The 22,966-nt window shown below is 44.5% G+C and overlaps 1 protein-coding gene across 1 annotated transcript in view; it reads left to right on the top strand.

Moving 5' to 3' along the window:
* The window catches only part of LOC144611541 (uncharacterized), a 68,596-nt gene extending 52,188 nt beyond the window's left edge, over positions 1–16,408 (top strand). The window contains exons 15-18 of the mRNA XM_078430690.1: positions 4,944–5,030; positions 9,892–10,067; positions 12,239–12,329; positions 15,546–16,408. Of these exons, the coding sequence (XP_078286816.1) occupies positions 4,944–5,030; positions 9,892–10,067; positions 12,239–12,329; positions 15,546–15,628 (437 nt within the window). The 3' untranslated portion in view covers positions 15,629–16,408. The remainder of the gene's footprint in view (positions 1–4,943; positions 5,031–9,891; positions 10,068–12,238; positions 12,330–15,545) is intronic.
* The last annotated feature ends 6,558 nt before the right edge of the window (positions 16,409–22,966 follow it).

Genomic DNA, 22,966 nt, shown 5'->3' with positions numbered 1-22,966 from the left:
TCTAAGCTCATCCACCTTTCTTACAATGCTCCTAGCATTAAAATATACACATTTAAGGGACCCATCATTTCTTATTCTCAGTTTATTTCTTTTCCCTTCTTTCTCTCCGACATATTGGGTCTGAGTGTTTCCCTTTTCTGCCTCCTGCCTCACACACTGCCTATTAGCTATCTGTGTTTGAGTCCTCTGTGTTATACTTCCTCTCCTTAATTTTTATGCTGTCCCTGACTTCCCTTGTCAGCCACAGGTGTCTCTTACTCCCCTTAGAGTCTTTCCACCTCTTTGAAGTACTGAAGAAAACCCAAAATCCAAACGCAAATGGAACCAAAAGATATAAACCTGGAACCAACAGAACTGCAATCAAACCAACAGAATGCAGAACTGATTGGTCAGCACCCAATTGGTGATGATCTCAGGTATTTATACCCAGAGATAGGATTAGAGGAGCAGATTAAATGCAGGTATAACTCCTAATAGTTCAGTGGAGGAGTGTGGAAAGAGTCTCAAGTGTCTGGAAGCGTCTGGAAGCGGGGCAAGTGTGACTGAGAGAGAGAGAGAGACGGGTGCTGCTGTAAATCGGACCCCGTGCATATCAAGACAAGTATTTTTGTTCTCTCTCTTGCTAATAAATCTGATGTGTTCATGTACGAGAGGGGTTCACCGACAGGCTGAGTCATGATCTGCACTACGGACAGAGTCAGAGAGAGAGAGGTGTGCTGCTGTAAAACTGGGCCGTGCGCATACAGAGACAAGTATTGTTTTTGTCCTCTCTTGCCAATAAAACTGATTTACAACTAAACAGACGAGTGAGCTTTATTCTGTTCTATTCAGATCCTTGAACCTGTTCCCTTGGAACCACTATTAACTGTAAAGACCTACACTGATTTATTTTTCCTTGATATCTCGAGCCTGTTGTAGTGATCCCATTGCTAAGAAATAGATAAATAACTCGTATAAACTGGGAATTAGAGCTGGAGTTCACTCTTAGCATGGCTCAGCTTTGAATCTTTTAATATTTGGAGAAATTCCCCTTCTCCATCAATGTCAGTAATAATTTCCTTGGTAAATATTTAATTAGCTCACCATCTGCTGTTGCCTGTGGATATGTTGCTGGAAGGCTCTTTCACCTTTGGTCAGTGACAGATTTTAGATTTAAGTGTTGACTATAACAGATTTTCCCTTGTGATTGGCACAATTCAAATCTACTTTTTCATCTCTTATTAAGTCACAGAAGTCTGTAATAACTCTTTCATGGAAAAGAAAAATTGAAATAGCATTGTGTCAATCAATGCGTAAAATCTATTTTATAATCTTGGGTTTCATCTTTGAACTTGTGTCTGGGACAGAAGGAAATGTACTTATAGCTGGCAGAATCTTTGTACATGTGAACTAATCTCAGTGTCTGGAAAATTAGACTCTTAAGACCGAGCAGCTTAAGCAGCTAAGCAGATAGCAGAAGGGGCGGAAGAAATGTTCTTCTCTTAAGCATTCTCAGGTGCTGGCCATGGTACCAGTGAGAAGTACAAGTGAACACACAATTGACTATTTGAAGTATGGATGTGTAGGAAAATAACTGCAGATGCTGGTACAAATCAAAGGTATCACAAAATGCTGGAGTAACTCAGCGGGTCAAGCAGCATCTTGAGAGAAGGAATGGGTGACGTTTTGTGTCGAGACCCTTCTTCAGACTGATGTGTCCCTCCCCTGACATCAGTCTGAAGAAACGTCACCCATTCCTTCTCTCCTGAGATGCTGCCTGACCCGCTGAGTTACTCCAGTATTTTGTGATACCTTCGATTTGAGGTATGGATCCATATTCAATTGCTCCTTCTGCCAATAAATAGTCAATGCACTTGTATGAAGTTGTGCGAATAACGGAAAGTAGTTAAACTTCATTATGTGCTTTATTGTCCACGAGGCTGTAGAACTAAGACCAAGCCTGTGCATTCCATTTGAGTACTCTCCAAAGGCTGTCCGAGCTTCCCTAGTACGCATGCGCCAGATAAGACATTCCAGTAACAGTCTGAGGAAACACCCGACATGGATCAGGAGTATGGCGACTGATATACATCCCTCTTCTTCAGCTATAAAACAACGGGAGGATGCCCCGACAGCCCTTATGGTGGACGCCTCAGAGTCGGCGATTGGTGCCACTGACGGACAGGGGTTGGCGCCCCCTGTCCTTCTTCAGCCGGCACCTCAACAACGCCCAGAGGAAGTACGGCGCATTTAACCGCGAGCTCCTAGCTCTGTACCTGGCCGTGCGCCACTTCCGCTATTTCCTGGAGGGCCGCCCGTTCACCGCATACACGGACCACAAGCCGCTCACGTTCGCCCTGGCAAAGGTCTCCGACCCGTGGTCCGCCCAACAGCAGCGCCAGTTGGCGTACATCTCGGAGTTCACCACCTCCATCCGCTTCATCGAGGGGAAGGAAAACCGGGTGGCCGACGCGTTGTCTCGCCCCGCCATCAATGCCGTTTTAAAAGTGGCGCCCGGCATTAATTATTCTGCCCTGGCGGAGGCCCAGCTAACGGATGGGGAGATGCCCGCCTACCGGACTGCCATCTCTGGCCTCCGCCTCGAGGATGTCCCCCTCGGCCCCGGAGGAGCGACGATACTGTGCGATGTGTCGGCAGGTCAGCCGCGCCCCATCGTCCCAGCCGTGTGGAGCCGGAGGGTGTTCGACGTGGTCCACGGGCTGGCTCACCCATCCATCCGAGCGACGACCGCACTGGTAGCTGCGCGGTTCATGTGGCACGGTCTGCGCAAGCAGGTTGGCCACTGGGCCCGCACCTGCATTCCGTGCCAGACGACGAAGATTCAACGCCACGTTCGGGCGCCACTCCAGGAGATCGGTCTACCCTGCCGGCGTTTCGACCACCTGCACGTGGACATTGTGGGCCCTCTCCTGCCGTCCCGGGGCATCACACACCTCCTCACGGTGGTGGACCGCTTCACACGGTGGCCGGAGGCCATACCACTGGCCGACACAGCTACATGCGCTCGTGCGTTGGCTGCGCACTGGATCGCTCGCTTTCGGGTGCCGGTGGTCATCTCATCGGACCGGGGCCACAGTTCACCTCTGAGCTGTGGTCGGCCATGTCCCACCTGTTGGGCGTGCGGCTGCACCACACCACGGCCTATCACCCGCAGGCAAACGGCCTGGTGGAGAGGTTCCACCGGCAGCTGAAGACAGCGCTGAAGGCGCGACTCTCCGGCCCCGACTGGATGGACGAGCTACCATGGGTCTTGCTGGGCATCCGGACTGCGCCAAAGGAGGACCTGGCTTCATCATCAGCGGAGCTCGTATACGGGTCCCCGCTCACGGTGCCCGGGGAGTTCGTGCCCTCGTTGCCGGGGCGAGAGGAACCACCCTCATCCACCCTACAGCGCCTTCGAGAGCGAGTTGGCAAGCTCGCACCGGTGCCGACGTCCCGCCATGTGACATTCCGCCCTTACGTGCCATCGGCCCTCCGGGACTGCGCCTTTGTGTTCCTGCGCCGTGACGCCCACCGGACGCCACTCCAGAGGCCGTATGAGGGCCCGTACCGGGTGCTGGAGCACGGACAGACAACCTTTGTCTTGGACATGGGGGGCCGGCCGGAGGCCGTGTCAATTGACCGCCTGAAGCCGGCCCACTTAGACATCGACCAACCGGTGCGGGTTGCCCAGCCTCGGCCACGAGGTCGCCCACCTTTGCGGGTACCACCACCTGTCCCTCCAACTGTCCCTCCAACTGTGCCTCCGCCGGCCCCTCTTTCGACCGATTACCGTACGCAGTCCGGTTGGGTTGTGCGACCACCAGTGCGGTTCGTGCCTCCGGTTCTGGGGGGGGGTCCTGTGGCGGCTCCCAAGGGTCGGGCCATACCATACCACTACCGACCCCTCGGCATGGGAATGGACCCGTCCAGGGGGGCGGTCCTGGACTAGGTATATAAGGACGAGGTTTTGGGCGCGAAGCTATCCCAGCAGACTCGACCCGTCTGATAACTGAGTAATAAATCAAACGCCCCAAAATACCCGGCTCCTTGCCTTTATTTCGGGCCTCTCTCGACGCGCCACACCGCATTAATAAAATGCCATCTTGAAAATTGTATCATGGACTTTTTCCCCTACTCATCCCTAAATCATTATTGGTAGTTTCAGTTGTATACTGTCACTTCTAACAATCTCCTGAATAGTTGCCTTTTTGACATTTTTTCAATTCTGCTTCAACCAAATCATGAAATTAGGTAGAAATTATCTCAAGCAAATTAGCATGATTTAATAGCCACTTCATGTTGGGTTTATCTCTCGTGAAAACAATATGCCTAATTGTTGTACTTCCCCTCCCGTGGACTGAATACTGGAAAATATCTCATTGCAGTGAACCTTACCAATCAGATGCTTTTTAAGCTTTAACTTTGCTCTTCTTTCTCTGCACTGGAATGTGTAATTAATAAAAGTACATTTAGAACGGAGATGAGGAAGAACTTTTTCAGTCAGAGGGTGGTGAAGGTGTGGAATTCTCTGCCTCAGAAGGCAGTGGAGGCCAGTTCGTTGGATGCTTTCAAGAGAGAGCTGGATAGAGCTCTTAAGGATAGCGGAGTGAGGGGGTATGGGGAGAAGGCAGGAACGGGGTACTGATTGATAGTGATCAGCCATGATCGCATTGAATGGCGGTGCTGGCTCGAAGGGCTGAATGGCCTACTCCTGCACCTATTGTCTATTGTCTATTGTCTATTGGTATGTAAAACAAATAAGCTATTAAATTTTTAGAAAAATGGAAGGATTTGTGGTCTTTGTCCATCTGATGTGTTGACCATCCTTGTTTTTAGTTGTGTATTAGCTCTAGGTCTTTAATAAATGATTTTAATGGCGTATCCTCCAATATTGTTATTATAGTTACATCAGAAGTTATTTGAATTTGCTAAATAATTTAATTGTTTTATGATTTGAATAGTTTATAACAATGAGAAAATGCCATCTGAAGTAGGTCTCAAATCAACCCAAGTGTGGAGTGAAAAGGAAAGCAGTGAAATATTTATGGGTTAGTATCCTTATAACACATCTGTTATTTAGTAAGTTAAACTTTTATTCTAGTCAATTTAAGATGTTCTTCAATTAATAAACTTGCATGAAGTGAAATGTGATAAAATTGCGATAAAAAATTATTGCGATAATTAAAATTATAATTGAACTACAGTGGTGGATGTTTCCATGGTTTTCTCAATATAATTGTGGTTGGGTCTGATGAACAGAGGCAAGTATTTAACAAAGTGTGATGTTATATATTCTGAGAGCTTCTAGCTATATTTAAGTTTTGCACAAGATCAAATGAAAATACTGAAAATAGCATCATAAAATGTTTAATTAGTGCCTATGTCATGTGTCCATTGGTTATCTCCAAGTGCATATAACCTTTTTACGCTGCTTTGATTTGAAGAAGCACATTAAGGTACAAGACTAAAGTTAAATATGATAAAATCACAATTTCAGCACAGTGGAAGGCTGTTTGTTTCAATGTGCCTGTACCACCTTTCCATCAGAACTAGCTCATCCAACCTGATTCATTGCTGCTGTTCTGTACCCTTTTTAACTAACTACCTATTAAAAGACAAGAGACTGCAGGTGCTGGAATCTTGAGCATAAAACAAATTGCTGGACAAATTCAGTGGATCAGTCAGCATCTGTGAAGGGAAATGGACTGGTCACGTGTCACTGTATGATGAAGGGTCCAGACCCGAAACATCTGAACATGTACCTCCAAAGATGCTGTCTGACCCTCTTAAAATTCATGTTCCAAAGGTCATTTGTAACCAGTACATTTTAGTACAAAAAAATCTCATATTTAATATTGTCAGCAAATGTTAATATATTCTTCAATGTCCAAGACCAATGTAAAGAAATGGTGAGATTCCAGTCAAGATCCATTGGTAGCTGAATCTTGCCAATCTAAGGAGCAGCAATTTATTGTCATTCTTTATTTGCCTGCTTCCGGCCACGTTCTGTTTCCACTTGAAGTTAAAAGTTATGGGCTTTAAATGTTTGAAATTAACTTGCATATAATTGTCTGAACTTGTTCTGAAATTTTCATCAGTTTTCACATTCAAAACTGGTTGTTTGGAATAGCTCTTCCTCATGGAATTTAGATTACTTTAGATGAGTGATGCAATTTCATCTTTAGCTTTTCTAAGTACTTTTCAGTGCAGGACCTAAGGTTTTCCACACCCCCTATCCCATCACTCCACCTCATCCATCAGCTCATTACCCATGTCATCCTATTATGGGTTCCCAGTTTTCTCCCCTCACCGCACCATTCCCCCACCCCTGCATTTCCTCCTTCTCACCATCTCTTCCTCTGGTTCTACGTTACACTATTTCATTCACTTCCACTTTTTTCCTTTCTTTCTGATTCCACTGTGCACCTTTTTATCTTCTCCAGAGCACCTGCAGCGTAGCCCAGATAGTGGAGGTACTATCTCCACCTTTGTCTTCCCCACCTGGCTTACCTGATTCAACCCTTCCTTGCCTTGAAACCACCTATAACTTGCCGGCTCTTGTCCCACCCCTTCCACTCGTGCCTTTCTACCAGTTACCTCATCTCCACTCCATCTGTTTTAAGAAAGGTCCTGACACAAACATTCTCAATCCATTTCCCCCCACAGATGCTGCCTGACCTGCTGAGTCCCTCCAGCAGTTTGTTCTTTGCTCTAGAACCATAGGCTGGTGATTTACTAATTTCAGATTCATTCCGAATATATCCATTGAAAATATTTAAAGTAAGCACTTATTTTAGCGGTGCTTAGAAAATTAACTGCTGCTTAATTTAGAAAGCATATTATCGCTACGTATGACAATTGATTTGTTATAGGTAGACACAAAATGCTGGAGTAACTCAGTGGGACAGGCAGCATCTCTGGAGAGAAGGAATGGGTGACTTTTCGGGTCGAGACCCTTCTCCAGACTGATGTCAGGGGAGTGGGCGGGGTAAAGATAGAATATAGTCGGAGACAGTAAGACTGGTGGGAGAACTAAGAAGGGGGAGGGCATGGAGAGAGAGGGAAAGCAAGGTCTATTTGAAGTTAGAGAAGTCAATATACATACTGCTACCCAAGCAAAATTCATAGTGTAAACTACCCAAACGAAATATGAGGTCCTGTTCCTCCAATTTGCACTGGGCCTCACTCTGACAATGGAGGAGGCCCAGGACAGAAAGGTCAGATTGGGACTGGGATGGGGAGTTGAAGTGCTGAGCAACCAGGAATAGCAATCAGGTAGGTTAAGGCAGACTTAGCATAGGTGCTCAGCGAAACGATCGCTGAGCCTGTGCTTGGTGTCGCTGATGTACAGAAGTTAACACCTGGAATAGTAGATACAGTAGGTGAGGTTGGAGAAGGTGCAAGTGAACCTCTGCTTCACCTGGAAAGACTGTTGGGGTCCATGGATGGAGTCGACGGGGAAGATAAAGGGAAAGTACCTGGGAAGGGGGTGGTTTGTGTGGGAGGGGACGAGTGGATCAGGGACTTGCGGAGGGTACGGTCTCTGCGGAAATCAGAAGGGTGGAGATGGGAAGATGTGGCCAGTAGTGGGATCCCGTTGGAGATGGCGAAAGTGTTGGAGGATTATATGCTGTATGCGCCGTCTGATGGAGTGGGTGGAAGGTGAGGAAAAGGAGGACTCTGTCCTTGTTGCGAATAGGGAGAGGAGGAGTAAGAGCGGAGCTGCGGGATATCGAGGAGACCCTAGTGAGAGCCTCATCTATAATGGAAGAGGGGAACCCCCGTTTCCTAAAGAATGAGGACATCTCCGATGATCTAAAACATAGCACAAAAAGTAAGGAAATTTGTGTTTGGTAGATTATTTCTTTGTTGTAACAATGCTTCTTGGCAATAAATCTTATACCGATGGAAAGCCTGTTTATTTCCCTTTTAAATGGTGCCACAATTGTAAGGAACATGCATTTGTGGGATGAGCAGCAGAGCTGAGTATATGGGTTGCGCCCATGAAAAATTTGCCAAATCTTCTCTGCCAATGCCAAACAGCTTATTCTGCTGTTGCTATTGACTCTTGTTTTGAGCTTCTGTTACCCCCAGGTGCTGGCAATCAGGTGCTGACAATCAGGTGCCTGATTGGCACCTGATTGGCAGCATCTGTGAGCATGGGCCCTGCTACAGTGGTCAGTAGGTGTCTGCTCCAAGAATCGGCATGCCACGTTTGACTGATCTGGATAGGGCCCGTGCGATAGGGCAACTTCAAGCTGGTGTTCCGCAAAACCAAGTTGCGGCATTATTTGGAGTGAGCCCTAGTATCATCTCCAAAGTGAAGGCCAAGTTCCATATAACGGGGGATGTCAGAGACAGGCCGCGAAGTGGGCGTCCCAAGAAGACGACACCCGAAGAAGACCGTTTCCTCACCCTGTCAACACTTAGGAACCGTAGGCTGTCTTCTACAGATTTGCAGTAAAGGTTTGCAGGACGATATGGCCGACGTCTCTCTGCCCAGACAATTCGGAACAGACTGCACGCAGCCGATCTCCGGTCTCATAGGGCTGCCAGGAGGCCTGCCATGACTGCCCTTCACCGTCAGGCCCGTTTGCGCTGGTGTTGGCAACACGTGCACTGGAACCTGAACATGTGGAGGAACGTTATGTTCAGCGATGAGTCCAGATTCTGCCTACGGCAGCTGGATCATAGGGTCAAAGTGTGGAGAAGACGCGGAGAACGCTATGCTGATTGCTGCACCGATAGAGTAACATCTTTTGGTGGAGGCAGTGTGATGGTGTGGGGCGGCATCTCCCTCACTTGTCATCATTGGAGGCAATCTCAATGCAGAGAGACATCGAGATGAGATTCTGCAACCAGTGGCAATCCCATATCTCCACAGTCTGGGACCGAACTCTATCCTCCAAGATGACAATGCTCGCCCCCACAGAGCAGGGTTTCTCAGAGACTACCTCCAGAATTTGGGAGTGGAGAGGATGGAATGGCCTGCCAGCAGTCCTGACCTCAACCCCATTGAACACTTGTGGGATCAGCTTGGGCGTGCTGTTCGTGCCAGAGTGACCAACACAACCACGTTGGCTGACTTGTGACAAATGCTGGTTGAAGAATGGGATGCCATCCCACAACAGTGTGTGACCAGGCTGGTGACCAGCATAAGGAGCAGGTGCCAGGCTGTTGTGGCTGTGTATGGTTCTTCCACACGCTACTGAGGCTCCTGTTTATTAAATGAATAAATTGTTAAATTGCCAATATGTCTTGTTTCTTCAGACTTCAATCATCCAATCTACCAAACAACACCGAACAAGAGTCAATGGCAGAATAAGCTGTTTGGCATTGGCAGAGAAGATTTGGCAGATTTTTCATGGGCGCAACCCACATACTCAGCTCTGCTGCTCATCCCACAAATACATGTTCCTTACAAATGTGGCACCATTTAAAAGGGAAATAAACAGGCTTTCCAACGGTATAAGATTTATTGCCAAGAAGCATTGTTACAACAAAGAGATAATCTACCAAACACAAATGTCCTTACTTTTTGTGCCATGTTTAGTATGGAAAACCTCATCCTGGGCACAGAAGCGGCAAAGACGGAGGAATTGGGAGTAGGGGATAGAGTCTTTACAGGAAGCAGGGTGGGAAAAAGTGTAGTCTAGATTACAGGAAGCAGGGTGGGAAGAAGTGTAGTCTAGATATTGATTTGTTATGATTTTTTTCCACTTTGATCATCCTTTTTTAGGTTTGTACTTTGTCAGTGGAAATAGGATGCAAACAATTGCTTAAAAGTAAATTTTAAATTTACATTTGATGGACTTAAGCATGAATAATAGATCGGTATTTAATTCATTGTGGCCAGCAAAAACCATATGATTTTGCTGCCAATATCTAATTGTTTTTTTCTTTCTTTAGACTGTGTTAGAACTTCAGACATGTGCGATTTCTTCTATCCCTTAAGGACAGAGTATAATGATAATAGGTCCATTGCTATCTGCAAGAGTTTAAACTGTGCAACATTTGCTTGTGGCAAACTTGTATTGGGACCATACAAAGAAAAGGGCTGTCAGATGGTTTATAAAGATACCATGGTAAGTGAAATTTTGTGCGGTTATTGGTAAATAAAATGTTTATATTTATTTCATTTTTTTTCCTTCAAGCTGATTGTTTGTGGGGTGCAAAGTCTCAGGCCACATTCAACCATGCAAAGATTTGCTGGGCACCATTAGTTCATATCTCCCTGAAAATCGCATCACGAGTAAATAATGGAAATGAAGCCATATGGTATGCTTGCGTTCATTGGTCAGGTCAGGAAGTCATGATGCAGATGTAGAGGACTTTGGTTAGGTGGCCTTTGGATATTGGTGTAGTTCTGGTCACGTCAAACAGTAAGGATGTGGAGGCTTTGGAAAGAGTGCAGAGGAGGTTTACCAGAATGACAGCTGGATTAGAGGGTATTAGCTACAGGGAAAGCTTGGATATTTGGATTGTTTTGTCTGGAACACCAGAGGTTGAAGTGAGACAGATAGAAGTATATAAGATTAGGAAAGGGTTAGATAGGGTAGATAGAACCTTTTTCCAAGAATAGAAAAATATAATCTTAAAGGACTTAGTTCTACTGCGAGAGGTAAAATTTAAAGGCGATGTGTGGGGTATGTGTTTTTACACAGGGTGGTGATTTCCTGGAGTGCACTGCCAGGGCTGGGGGTGGAGGCATTTAAGAGACTTTTGGATAGGTACTTGAATATGGAGGGATATGGATTATGTGTAGGTAAATAAGAGTTGGTCTTTGTATCATATTCGGTAGAGACAGTGTGGACCGAAGGGTCTGTTCCTGTGCTGTACTATGTTATGGTCTATGTGCCACTGCTATTGTCTGTTTGCCCATTTTTAACAATGTTCTTGTTTGCAGATATGAGATACTGAAGTCAGTTAGTCAATGAGGAGGTGGAAGTATATTTACTAGAAACAAGGACGATTAACTTAATTAATTGGGTCTCGTTGTGCATTTTGTTTGGAAGAATGAGGAAGGACACAGAACTAAATGTCATTTAGGAACACAATTTAGGAAGGTTGTATTCAAGTCTTGGAGGAGATTCAAGAAAGCTCTGCCTAAATACTACTGATAATGAAAGACTGGTTATTAACAGTGACTGGTTAAGCTATGATTGTTCTTTGTGGAGAACACAATGTTAAGTGATTTGACGCAATGGCTCAAAATCATGAATGGTTAGAGAATGATTGAGTAGATATACAGAAAGTATTGACAGAAGTGTTTGGTACTTAAAAAAAACGTGGAATTTTTTGCTAATCTCTAAATCTGTGCTGACGCGAGCATTATTTTTGCATGCAGAGTTGTGAATTGGATTGAAATAGTCAAATGGTGGGACAAGCAGAATGAGTGGTTACATTATAGAGGAAATTATATATGTGCTTGAATGGAAAAATACAAATTAGGGGAAGAACATAGTAGAGGATTTTGTTGGATAATCTACCACCACATTGGTGTGCCATCTGGCCACTTTCTATGCTTTACACCTTATAATTCTGAACTGCTGTGCAAATTTTGTTTTCTTGAAGAAAACAAAAATGTCCATTATTGTGTAAGAACATATTTGGTCTCTAGTATTTTGCTGTGGTCAGTTCACCATTATGTAATCAATGAAGAGTCTGCCAATATATCAGAGGTTCGGATATGGTCAGTAATGATAAACTTCTGGAACTGTTTTCAAATGCGTCCTGATTTAATCCCACTGCTATGTGTGGTGGATTCACCAAACGTCCTGTTGGCACGTTAATTTTTACGATTGGCTCAGTAATACAGCTGTCTGATTTATTTTTCTGAAGCCCGCTGTATGCACATATTCCCTCACATGTTTTTCTTAAATGCTGGTGGTTTAAATGTGAAATGAGTACCTCTTTAACCACTGCCCTGGCAATTACAATTGAGTTTTGTTGATCTTTTAAAGTGCGGTATTTGAAACCTTGCAATTTTCTAATCCACATTCAGTATTTAGTTATATTTTATTGCTTTCCAGTATCTATATATCAGATTTTCTAAAGATTTTTAAAGGTATATTTGAAAGCATTGATCGTTTTAGACCAAAGCACAGCGTGGTTTCTAAATTGCAAACTTTCAGAGTCTGTTCATTTGTATTTCTAGCATCATATATTCATGCCTGTTGCTATATTTTTAGCATTTGAAGAAACTTTGGTATGACTTTTTTGCCTGTACCTATCTTTGTTTTTCGATACATTACAGATATTTCACATCCTAAAGGGTGATTTGGGCATTACAATATACCGTACAACGTACCATCTCAAAGAAGGAGATTACTTCTTCGTGCCTTCAGGTATCTGGTCTTTTATCTTGTTGATTATTTTGAGTGTAAGCCTTACAAATAGCTACTTTGTTTAATATTACAATCACCAGTTACAGGCAAACAAAATGTAAACATATTGATAAGACTTCATCAGTGTGCACATAATATCTTGTAATCCACATCAAGTGAAAATATATACCATCTTAAACTAATTTCTGCTGACTGTAAGGGATATATTACATGCCAGGGAGTGCTATAATGGTAACTAAAACAGAAATTTGATTTTCTGTTGTAGAGTCAAAGAGTTGTGCAGCACAGAAACAAGCCCTTTGGCCCATCATGTCCATGCTGTTCATGCCCATCTGCATTAATCCCATTTTCCCACATTTGGTCAGTAACTTTCTATGCATTACCTATTTAAGTGCCTACGAAATAGCTCTTAAATGTAGTGATTGTATCTGACTCCACCACCTCCTCTTGCAGTGACTTGCAGATATAAAATACTGTGGAGAGGGGGGAGGTAGCTTTCTTCTCCGAACCACTTTAAATCACTTTTCCCTCACCTTAAACCTGTACCCTTTGTTTTTGATACCTCTACCTGGGTAAATAATCTGAACTGTTTATCCTATCTTACCTCTTATAATTTAATGCTCCTAAATCACATTGCCACTCAGCCTCCTTCGCTCTACGGGGAAAACAAACCCAACCTATCCAATCTCTGCTCATAAATAAAGCCTTCCAAACCAGTCAACAAACTGGTGAGTGTCCTCTGTGCTCTCTGCAGTGCAATTGCATCCTTCTTATATTGTGTTTACCACAAAAACTTACAACGTGACATCCTAAGATAGACGCTAAAACCTGTAGTACCTCAGCGGGTCAGACAGCATCTCTGGAGAAAAGGATTAGTTCACGTTTCGGGTCGAGACCTTTCTTCAGACCTTAGGGTCTCGACCGGAAACGTCACCTATTCCTTTTTTCCAGAGATGCCCTCTGACCCGCTGAGTTACTCTAGCTGTTTGTGTCCATCTTCGGTTTAAATCAGCATCTGCAGATTCATCCTAAACATGACATCCTAACTTTTATATTCTACTAGACCACGTGGGTCCGTTGGGCCCATTCCTCGTAGAGGGGGGACAGGGAAGGGGAGAGGGTGTGACAGAAGAGCCCTGGACCCAAAGCCTCTCCTGTATTGGTGTAGCACCCTTAACCCCTCACTCAATCCCCCTTATCCCCCCCCACTGACCCACTCCATCCCCCCTATGCACCCCCACTTTCCCCTCCCCTGCCCCCACCCCCACTCCTCCCAGCCCTGCCTCCACCGCCACCCGTATTCCCCACTCTCCCTGCCCTCCCCCCACTCCCCCCCCACCCCAATCTTCCCTCCTCCCAACGCCCACTTTCCCCCTATATTCCCTCCTCCCCACCCCACCCTGGCCTGGCCTCCTCCCCATCCCCACTCCACCCCCACCCCCACACTCTCCTCCCCCACCCCCACTCTCTCCCCCCCACTCTCAGCTCTTCCCCATCCCCACTCTCCCCTGACCCCCACTGTCCCCCTTCCTCCCCACCCCCACTCTCTCTTCCCCCCACCACCAACCCCTTCCCCCCACACCCCCTCTCTCCTCCCCCACCCCCACTCTCACTGTGCTCCTTCCCCCCTCCCACCCCCACTCTCTCCTCCCCCACTCCTTTCCTCCCCTCTCCCCAGACCCCCACTGTCCCCCCCACCCCCACTCTCACTTCCCCCCCTCCCCCACTCTCTCCTCCCCCCCCTCCCCCACTCTCTCCTCCCCCACCCCCACTCTCACTCTCCCCCATCCCCCCTTTCCCCACCACCCTTTCCCCCACTCTCTCTTCCCCCCCTCCCTCCCCATTCTCTCCTCCCCCAGCCCCACTCTCACTCTCCCCACCCCCCTCTCTCCTCCCCCGCCTCCCCCACTCTCTCCTCCCCCCCACCCTCACCCCCCTCCTACCCCCACCCTCGCCCCCCCACTTCCACTCCCCTCCGTGGAGCCGTTGGCGGCGAAAGCCACTTACCGAGCGTGCAGATAAAAAGAGGTGATTAGTTCAGGAGTTGGCTAACAATGGGGAAGTAGCTGATCTTAAGTCTGAGAGTCCGAGTTTAAAAGACCCTACATCTTCTCCCAGAACATTAGCATTCCTGAGCCACCTTCCATCTATATACTAAAACTCTTGTTTGTTTGTTTGTTCCTGAACTACAGTCAAAACGGTACACGATAGCGTGACAATTTTAGGCCCACCTTACTCACAGTTGGTCCCTTTGGCACTAATGGAAGAAGTGTCATTGAAATCAGTGTTCAATTTTTTAAGTTATTCACATTTTAAAGTTTAAATCTATTTCCTAGGGGAGGAGAGAGGGGGGGAGAGGGTGGGGGAAGGGGGATAGGGGGGGGAGAGGGGAGTGGGGGAGGAGAGGGTACTGCACCAATGCAGGAGAGGTTTGGGCCCAACGGGTCCACTTGGTCTAATATACTATAAATGTGATACTCTAATTTGACTTTCCAAAATGCATCACCTCACACTATCAGGATTAAATTAGCTAGCTCTCCTTGGATTTTGTGCCTTAATCTTTTGATCCAGACGACCATTGAAATCTTGTCAAATGCCTCACTAATGTACATATACCCTGTCTTCATCAATATTCTTAATTATCTCAATCAAGTTAGTGAGGTGGGGTTTCCTGGTCTTCTGGTACCTCACCTGCGGCTTACAAAGTAGCAAACATCTCTGCTACGGTTGCAGCTGCTTCCTGTAGCAACCTGGGAGAGATCTCATCCCACTCTGGGGATTTATTGCCACAAACGCATCCCATAACATAGGAGATTTCCTCATTCATAATACTGATCTGTTCCAGAATATCTACGTACCCATCCCTGAACACACAATGTTCTTCTCGTTGGTGAATACAGACGAGAAGCGTTTATTTTGGACCTTGCCCATATCGCTTGGCTACACTCATAGATTACCCTTTTCCCTTGCTACCCTCTTGGTCCTAATATAATTTTAATTGTAAGTGAAGTTAAATCAATAGCCAGGTTAACTGAGCATCTTGGTATTGATAGCATGTGTGGTACTTAATCATTTCTGCTTGTATGATTAAGTTGCCCACATAATTGAAAGGTGGATATCGGCCAAAAGACAGCTGCCAATCCATCTTTGGTCAAATAAATATACAATTAATATATAAAAAGAATCTCTTAACTACATATGTTTTCTCTTTTGTAGGTAACACCTACAATGTTACAAATCTTCAGGATACTGAGGCTGTTCTGCTTTTCACACAATTAAAAGGAGCTAAAATGGAGTAAGCAGTATAGACATGGAACCAATTCTGATGCTTGTAGTTAATTTGTATATTTGGACTGTATTTCAGAATAGTTCGAGCGTTTTGAAGCAGCCTGCTTTTTAAAATATATCATCAGTGCTATTTAGTTTTCAAAGTGTTGAAAAGTATTTTGTTTTTAAGATTTGTATCCAATGGAGTTGATGTATAAAATTGACCTCTTGTAATTAAAAAAAAATCGGGTTTGTGTTATTTATTAGAATAATTGAGAATTTTTTTAATCGTAGCATCGTCTACTTTGAAATCTACCATTGACCTTGGACATAAAAGCCTATAATTAAATGTAATTGGGGAGAAACTGGAGCCAAATGTCAGGAAATTAGTACAATTTGTGGCTCCACTTACATCCATTTAGATGAATTTCATACCAATAAATTGAATTTTCCTATATTTATGCAATTCAGTGTGTTAGTTCAGCATACATTTTTTGGAAAGAAAATGGAATGCAAAATACGGTATAACTTCAGCAAAATCTACTTTCAGCGAAAGCCTCAAGAATTGGTTTTGGTTTATTGTCACATGTACCAAGGTTAGTAAAATGCTTTATTTATCCAAACAGAACAGATTACCATACAACCAATGGCAACACAAGTAAAATAAATAGAGCAAAATGGAAGATACAGAATGGGGAATATAGTTCACTGCATTGTAGTGCATCAGTTCCTTCGACAGAGTCCAATGTCCTGAATGGGGTAGAGGTGAATCAAACAGTACAAGAGCTGATGGAAGGACCATTCAGAAAGAAGGCTGATAATTGGGGGGAGGGGGTGGGAGGGGAGGGAGGGGGGGGGGGGGGGGGGGAAGAGGGGGAGAGAGAGAAGCTTTTCCTGAGTCTGGTGATGTGATCTTTCAGGCTTCTGTACATTGTGCTGGATGGGAGAAAAAGTAATGATCAGGCTAGGACACGTCTTTGTATATATTGGCTGCTTGGGCAACATGACGTATTGACGGAGTCTGATGAGAAATCAGGTCTGTGAGATGGACTGGGCTAGATCTGCAATATCTTGTCTTGGGTAAAGCTGTTTCATAGAAACATAGAAAATAGGTGCAGGAGTAGGCCATTCGGCCCTTCGAGCCTGCACCGCCATTCAATATGATCATGGCTGATCATCCAGCTCAGTATCCCGTACCTGCCTTCTCTCCATACCCCCTGATCCCTTTAGCAAAAAGGGCCACATCTAACTCCCTCTTAAATATAGCCAATGAACTGGCCTCAACTACCTTCTGTGGCAGAGAATTCCACAGACTCACCACTCTCTGTGTGAAGAAATGTTTTCTCATCTCGGTCCTAAAAGACTTCCCTCTTATCCTTAAGCTGTGACCCCTGGTTCTGGACTCCCCCAACATCGGGAACAATCTTCCCGCATCTAGCCTCTCCAACCCCTTAAGAATTTTATATGTTTCTATAAGATCCCCCCTCAGTCTTCTAAATTCCAGCGAGTACAAGCCTAGTCTTGTGATGCAAACCAAGCTGTGATGCAACCCAACAGTATGCTTTCCCCGGTGCATCAGTAGAAGTTTTTAAGAACCGCTGGAGACATGCTGTATCTCATCAGGAAACGCACCATCACCAGTCTCTTGAAGCACTTCATGATGGTGGATGACAGAGCCATTGGACGGTAGTCATTGAGGTGCGCTCACATACTTGTTTTTGGCGCCAAGATGTCATCTTTTTGAAGTAGGTGGGGAGCTCGGAATGGAGTAGGGAGAGATTGAAAATGTCCGTGAATACCTCTGATGGCAGATATGCACAGGTCCTGAGGACCCAGCCAGGGACACCATCGAGACAAGTTGCTTTCTGCAGAGTCACAAGAAAGCAAAACCCATGTCAGCTTTAGTAACTGTTGGTACAGACGCACCGAAGCTGGGCATTCCACCACCAACCTATTCAAAGCGGGCTTGGAAAGCATTCAGGTTAATTGGGGATGGACTACTTGTTGCCAGCACTACTGCCCTCCTTTGCTTTATAGACACAGAAAAATAGGTGCAGGAGTAGGCAATTCAGCCCTTCGAGCCAGCACTGCCATTCAATGTAATCATGGCTGATCATCTAAAATCAGTACCCCGTTCCTCCTTTTTCCCCCATATCCCTTGATTCCTTTAGCCCCAAGAGCTAAATCTATCTCACAAGAGCTCTGTACAACTGCAGTAGGACCTCCTTGCTCCCAAACTCAAATCCTCGCAATGAAGGCCAACATGCCATTAGCTTTCTTCATTGCCTGCTGTACCTGCATGCATACTTTCAGTGACTGATGTACAAGCACACCCAGGTCTCGTTGCACCTCCCCTTTTCCTAATCTGACACCATTCAGATAATAATCTGCCTTCCTGTTCTTGCCACCAAAGCGGATAACCTCACATTTATCCACATTATACTGCATCTGCCATGCATCTGCCCACTCACCCAACCTATCTTAGTCACCCTGCAGCCTCATAGCATCCTCCTCGCAGCTCACACTGCCACCCAGCTTTGCGTCATCTGCAAACTTGGAGATGTCACATTTAATCCCCCCCGTCTAAATCGTTAATATATATTGCAAATAACAGGTCCCAGCATCGAGCCTTGCGGCACCCCACTAGTCACTGCCTGCCATTCTGAAAAGGACCCGTTAATTCCTACTCTTTGCTTCCTGTCCACCAACCAGTGGCCCATTATGGTGTGCAAGCCTTGCCAAAACCCATGGGGCTTCTGTGTCATTACCTTGAAACTCCAGCCTAGTATCCCCTCGTAGCATTCTTAATAGCTCGGTGAAGTATTTAAATAGAAAAGGATATATTGAGTAGAAACCAAGAACTGCAGATGCTAGTTTTTTAAAAAAAAGACAAAGTGTTGGAATAACTCAGCAGGTCAGGCAGCATCCCCGGATAACATGGATAGGTTCTCCAGGGATGCTGCCCGGCCTACTAAGTTAGTCCATCATTTTGTGATTTAAAAAAAAAAGAATATATTTAATTATGGCAAAGGGGAGAAAATGTACTCATTAAACCATTATCTTTCTATGTCTTGGACTGCAGTTCACCCTGTCAAGACTGAATTCATTTTTTTATTTTTCAGTTAATGAGCCGGCAAAATTTATATTTTAAGTAGTATGTTACCAGAATGGTACTTACATAAGTAACTCTTTGACTTAGAAAAAAGGATGTTGTGAAACAGTTGATAAATACAAATATTGTTCCCATTTTTTTCCCAGTCTTATCTGTACCAATATTTCTGAAAATCTTAATTTGCTTTTCACTGTACTCCCCATTTATAATTCTTTGTACAGGCATACATTTACTCCAATATTTGTATTATATTTCAATTGTTGAAAAATGGTTCTACAGAAATAAAGAAAGAACATTCTGTAAACAAACATTATTGTAACAACTCAACGGTTTGTCAAAAATATTATTTTCAAGAACCTTGGTAAGTTAAAAAGACACAGGTACACATTGTGCATTGTTGATGTTTGCATCTAAAGGGCAGGATAGTCGGTATTATGCTTTTATTCTTCGGAGGAATAAACACACATGCTCTCATACGTCGGTGTTGCTTTAACCGGAAGTGAAGACTTTTATTTTGTTTTCATATGCATTTTATATCTGGTACACCGGTAGTGACGTCAGTATAAGAGCACAGTTAAACAGTTTCACAGTTGGAGATGTCACATTTAATCCCCCCGTCTAAATCGTTAATATATATTGCAAATAACAGGTCCCAGCATCGAGCCTTGCGGCACCCCACTAGTCACTGCCTGCCATTCTGAAAAGGACCCGTTAATTCCTACTCTTTGCTTCCTGTCCACCAACCAGTGGCCCATTATGGTGTGCAAGCCTTGCCAAAACAGTTTCTGTTTAACATCCAACACCCCCACTTGCTCTTATGCTGTGCATTACATTTAACAACATATACAACATAACTTAATCTGATTACATTCTCTGTATCACCACATTTTACACATTTACAGTGTTCAACCTTTCAAAAAATTTTTTTTGTTGTTATGATTTTACACTCCAAACATATAATCCCTGAATTTCTCAGTTTTAAACTTTGTTGCAGGCTTAGTTAAGATATCTGCAACCATGTCTGCTGTTGGACAATACTCAATGATTACTTTCTTATCACTGAGTGCAGACCGAATGAAATGGTACCTAATGTCGATATGTTTGCATCTTTGTCGGTTCACTGGGTTCTTTGATAATGCAATCGCACCTTGATTGTCCTCAAAGATTTTCACTGGCTCGTACTGGCAATCTTTGTCCATTCCTTTCAATAGCTGCACAAGATACAAGCTCTCTTGTGTAGTAGCCGCCATTGCCATATATTCGGCTTCACATGTGGATAAGGCTACTGTCTGCTGTTTCTTGGATTTCCATGAAATAACAGGCCCATTTTCAGACAAACTAAAACAATATCCTGTTGTGCTTCGCCTGTCATTTTGATCTGCCGCCCAGTCAGCGTCACTGTATGCAACAAGTTTGAGTTTTTCCTCTCTTTTCTTGTAACACAGCTCCTGGTTTATAGTACCCTTTAAGTACCTCAACACATGTTTGGTAGTTATCCTATGTTGTTCTTTAGGCTCTGCTAGATATTGTGACAGTTTACTGACAATCCAGCTTAAATCAGGCCTTGTACATGTCATCACATATATCAAGCTGCCTACCACTTCCCTGTATTGTGTTGGATTAACAGGCTCATCATCATCATAAAAGTTTTGTTTCTGTTCACATGGAGTTGACCTTGTTTTACAGTCAGACATTCCAAACTTCTCCAGTATTTTTGCTATGTACCTCTTTAGGTTCATTTTTATTTCTCTGTCTGTGAAAAATCAATGCCTAGAAAATGTCTAAGTTTCCCAAGATCTTTCATCTTAAACTTTGCACTTAGCATTTCTTTCACACCATTGAGAGATTCTTTATCACTGGCAGCAATAATCAGGTCGTCAACCCACATGATCAGAATTATTCTCTCATTTTCAGTCTCTTTACTGTACACGCAGTGATCTGCTGGATTTTGTGCGAAACCATTTTTACTGATGATCATGCAGCATCTTGTTCCAGTTCCGTCCTGACTGTTTCAGTCCATACAGTGATTTGTTAAGTTTGCAGACCAGCTTTTTACCTGTGTCTGTTTTCACTTCAAATCCTTCAGGTTGTTCAATATACAGCTCACAATCAATTGGAGCATGTAGATAAGCTGTTTTCACATCCATCTGGTGTAATTCCAAATCGTACTGAGCTGCTAGCTGCATCAGACTGTGCACTGATGTCATGTTAGCTGTTGGGGAAAACGTCTCCTTGTAATCTATTCCTACTACTTGACTATACCCCTTTGCAACATACCTGGCTTTGTATGTCTCAGTCTTATCTGAAGATTCTTTTACTGCAAACACCCACTTCCCCCCCACTGCATTTTTGCCCTGTGGTATTGTGGTTAGAGTGTATGTGTCATTTTCTTTGAGAGATTCGATTTCATCCTTCATTGCTTTAGCCCAAATGTCAGATTTTGATGAGCTCATAGCTTCTTTGAAGATTTGTGGAACATTATACATCACTCTGTAGCAGTAGTCTACATTTACATTTATCTGGTCATCCTCTTCTCCTTTACACTCATAGTCTCGTAAGTACTGTGGGCTTTTCCTTTCTCTCTTAGGATAGCGTGTGTTCTGACTATTTTCACCCTGTCCAGTTTGAGTGTTGCTATCACTCTCAGTAGTATCCGTGTGTGACTTCAGTGTCACTTCTGGACTCTGATCAGTCACCTCTGCGTTTGGTCTGGGGGATGTTAATCTCTTCCCAGGATAGTCATCATCACTCATCTCCATATCTGTCTGAGTTTGGCTTTCAGTTACACTTTTTGTTATGAACTTCACTAGTCTGTTTTTGAGAACTCGCCCTGTCTCTGGGTAGTAGACTAAGTATGCAGGGCTGTTTTTGTCATAACCTACAAAAATCCCTTTTTCACATCTTGAGTCTAACTTCTTTTTGACTTGTTTGTATGAGAAACAGACTGATCCAAACTTCTTCATTTTTGAAATATTAGGCTTTCTGCCTGTCACAATGTAGTGTGGAGTCTGACCAACACGTTTGTTGTAGCATCTGTTGCGGATTACTGCAGCAGTCATTACAGCATATGTCCACAATTCTTTCGGTAGGTTACCCTCGAGTAGCATGCACCTTGCCATTTCAAATAGCGTTCTCCAGTTTCTCTCAGCTGTCCCATTTTGATGGGGGGAGTAAGGTGCGGAGGTTTCATGCCTTATGGCATTTCTACTGAGCAATGATTGGAAATCTGCTGCTGTGAACTGTGCCATTATCAGATCTTATGCACTTAATTTTTCCATAGGGGGCCACGTCCGCTATGAACTTTTCTGTAGCTTTTATAGTGTCACGTTTTGTTTTCAAGAAGTAAACAAACACTGCTCCTGAGTAGTCATCTGTGAAAGTTTGTATGTATTTGTATCCATCTTTTGCTTCTGGCTCTATAGGGCCAGCCAAATCAGTATGCACTAACTCAAGTGCTTCTTTAGCCCTTACATCTGGCTCTCTGTTCCTGCTCTGTGCAAATTTGCCTTTTATACAGACCTCACAGTTGAGTTTGGACTTATCAACTTTACCTTTGATTTTCATGCCCTCTGTTACCCTCTCTAACTGTGATACATCATCATAGTTACAGTGACCAAGTATCTCGTGCCATGTTTGAATATCATAACACCCGTGACATCCGTCATTAGTTTTATGACTTACAGTGTTTAGATAGTATAGTCTGTCGTACTCCTTAATGTCGAACTTGGTACGGTTCTTGTGGATGAGCTTGTTGCTGCCTTGGCCAAAGATCACTGAAGCTCCGGTGGTCGTTGCTGCCTTGACAGAGAAGATGTCCTGTGGGAATGATGGGATGTACAACGCCTTTCTCAGCGTCGTCCTCACACGACGGCCCTCGCTGTCTCTCAGGTACACCTCTGCTTCGCCTTTCCTCTGTGCGACACCGCTCGTCCTTGTCCCGTCAGCCAACTCGATGAAGTGTTTGGCGGGCTGGAAAGTCTCATCAAAGTTCTTAAACTTTTCAATGTCTGTGATTATGTGTGACGTTGCGCCCGTGTCGACCATAAGCCCTTTACGAGTCTCTTCACTTGCCTGGCAGTCATTTATTTTGAATGCAAATGTGTGGTCGTTGGAGTCGGATGCTTGTTTCACGTTGTCTCGCTTTTTCTTTCTGCAGTTTGCCTCCTTATGAGTGGGGCTCTTGCAAAAACTGCACCACTGTCTCTGTTCTTTACCGCTGCACTCTCCGCTGCATTCCCACGCTTTGTGTCCCGTCTGA

This window comes from Rhinoraja longicauda, chromosome 3 (genome assembly GCF_053455715.1).
Source record: "Rhinoraja longicauda isolate Sanriku21f chromosome 3, sRhiLon1.1, whole genome shotgun sequence".
In the NCBI taxonomy this organism is placed as follows: Eukaryota; Metazoa; Chordata; class Chondrichthyes; order Rajiformes; family Arhynchobatidae; genus Rhinoraja; species Rhinoraja longicauda.
This window is presented reverse-complemented; position numbering and strand designations above follow the sequence as displayed.